This window comes from Tribolium castaneum, chromosome 3 (genome assembly GCF_031307605.1).
Source record: "Tribolium castaneum strain GA2 chromosome 3, icTriCast1.1, whole genome shotgun sequence".
NCBI classification, from domain to species: Eukaryota; Metazoa; Arthropoda; class Insecta; order Coleoptera; family Tenebrionidae; genus Tribolium; species Tribolium castaneum.
The window spans coordinates 11,914,377-11,917,028 of record NC_087396.1 but is presented as its reverse complement, the minus strand read 5'-3'; the positions used below and the strand labels follow the sequence as shown (position 1 = coordinate 11,917,028).

The 2,652-nt window shown below is 45.3% G+C and overlaps 1 protein-coding gene across 1 annotated transcript; it reads left to right on the top strand.

The window, feature by feature from the left end:
- The first annotated feature begins 295 nt into the window (after positions 1-295).
- LOC659794 (insulinoma-associated protein 1a) lies at positions 296-2,243 on the top strand. The gene has a single exon (XM_008197523.3). The coding sequence runs from the start codon at positions 382-384 to the stop codon at positions 1,171-1,173; it is 792 nt and encodes a 263-aa protein (XP_008195745.1). The 5' UTR covers positions 296-381; the 3' UTR covers positions 1,174-2,243.
- Positions 2,244-2,652: the final 409 nt, after the last annotated feature.

Genomic DNA, 2,652 nt, shown 5'->3' with positions numbered 1-2,652 from the left:
GATCAAAGCTCGTGAAAAAATCGACGGTTAAGCAATTAACAAAAAAATCCCACAAGACCCGTCCGCCCCCAAATCGAGGGTGTTGCTGACCATCTGCAGGGGAATCCTGCTAATGATTTGTTGTCGAAGACCGTTACACCGCTACATTGTCTCCGGATCTTGCATGTAAAATCCGTTAGTGCCAGCTTTTCCGGGTAACTGAACTTCCAGATTTTCCCCAGCCAATGCCACCTCGAGGTGGGGCTTTGGGGGCCACCCCGCGCACGCTCGCTGCGCGCTCGGGGCGGGCGGTCGGCCCTGATTGGGGCCCACGGGGCGCTCCGGCGTCCACAAAGCGATGCGGCCTCGCGGTAGTCAGTCGGCCGTTGCACACCCCGAGGGATGCCTCGCGTCTACCACCAGCATGAGATGGAATTCGCCGCTTTTCGCCCCGGCTTCGGCCAGCCGACCGTCCTGCAGCGCCTGGGGCTCGAGCCCCATCTGCTGTCCTCCACGGTGCACCTCCAGCAGTACCTGCGCTACGCCGAGCCCCTGGAGCTGGCCTACCCGCTGGACCTGAGCCTCAAGAGCCAGACGCCCATCACGCCGCCGTGCACGCCGTCCCCGGGGGTGAAGCGCGCGCAGTCGCCCGCCGAGGCGTCGCCCAAGAAGAAGGCGCCCGCCAACCCCACGCCGAAGAAGTCCAAAGCCACGCGCAAGCTCAACTTCGACGAGGACAACAGCTCGCCGGTCTCGGGCACCATCATCAGGGAGCTGCGCCCCGACGAACACCTGGTGGTGCGGAAGGGCGACATCGACCCGGCGTTCAACGTGGTGGAGGTCACCGAAGAGGCCAAGGCGGAGCTGGCCAAGATCGAGAACCACATCGGGGATTACGTTTGCCGGCTCTGCAAGGAGCTCTACGAGGATGCTTTCGGGCTGGCGCAGCACAGGTGCTCCAGGATCGTCCACGTGGAGTATCGATGTCCGGAGTGTGATAAGGTCTTTAACTGCCCGGCGAATCTCGCCTCGCATAGGAGGTGGCACAAGCCCAGGCCCACCAATAACAACAAGGAGAGCAAAAGTGAGGAGAACGAGGACACTTCCGAGCAATTTCCTTGCGGAGAGTGCGGGAAGAGGTTCAGGAGGATTGCGTATTTGAGAAAACATCAAGCGATTCACCAGATTGACTGACAAAGACTTGTTCCGGTTAGACCCATACCGAGGATGGCGCCCAGGCTGTGGAGACCTCCACCGCTACCACCTGTGCAAGTCAGCAGCGCATCCGAGCGGTATGTTCCCAGTATTACGTGGCTGAACCATTTCTAATTTTTGTACATTTTGTAAATCTTGTATAATCACTCTAGTCTGCGAAACTAGTCATTGTATTATGTTTAGGTAATTTGAGTACAAATTAATTTAATTATTTAGTCACTGTTTCTAGTCCATGTGCAACCGGTTGCAATATTTTATTTTTCGCGTTTCTAGTCACTTTATTTTTCTAGTCAAGTCATTAATTTAGGTTTGTCGCAATGTTCCAGATTTTTGTAGACATGTCAGTTTCTTGTAAAACGTTTATGGGGGCAATAGCTTTCCAGTAATTACTTTTTAAATTATTCAGTGCCAAACGGCAAATTTTTGGGTTAATTTTCCACAGAAATTTGGAGCAGGAGATTTTCGCTAGTCATTGGAATTTAACTAGTCTTTCATTGTGTTGTATAGGGAAAATGCTTGTGATATTATGTAATAATTTATTAGTTTTAAGCAAGTCGTACCAAAATCAAAATAGCTGTAAGTGTAATTAGGTGCCAAATTTTCGAAGGAAAGCGCTCGCACCGTTTAAAGTATGTAGGTTAATAAAGTGCGGGCAAGGGAAAAAGTTTGCAATAAGCTTAAAGCAGCAACTTACCACACTTAAAAATCACTTTGAGTTGGATTATTTTCAAAACGTGTAAAACACTAGTCTGGTGAAATCAAGTCCGAATCTAGTCATTAATTATTTTAGTCATCACGCTGTATCTAGTCTAAGTTAGTCTTATTTATTTAATTTAAATATAGAAATATTGTGTACATCTACAAACCGCGAGTGATTCTAGTCAAAATGTAGTGTGTCACGGGCACAAATGGTTTTATTTTTCAAGTTATTGGAAAATAAAGCCGAAATAAATGTGTTTGATCTCGGCCCGTTGACGTTAGTTGTAAGCGATGTACATTTTTGTAAATGGAATGTAATTTAATGTAAATAAATGCACTGATGTATTTAATTTGTGTTATTTACCTAATACAATTTGTTTTCGGCTTAGCTGATACAAAATACCAAAAAGTTAAATATCTATTACATACATATTTGTTGATTAAAGCTTCGCATCTCACAAGTCTTAGGAGTTCAATTATTTTGCGTCAATTCCTTGTTTTGGTGGAAACAGGATAATTTATTTATATACTGTGCCGAATCATGGGCAAAAATGATCGATTTATTTTGTGTTATGCCAAGGAAACAATGATTTGTTCCCCATTTTAGTAACTTTGTGCCATTTGTACCTAGGTACTTACTAAATTATTGAACTAAAATAAAAACCATTGACTAAAAAAATTATATAAAAAATTCAAAAATTCAAAAACAAAATTTATCTTGCAAATACTCCTACATAATAGGTACAAAAAAACAAAACT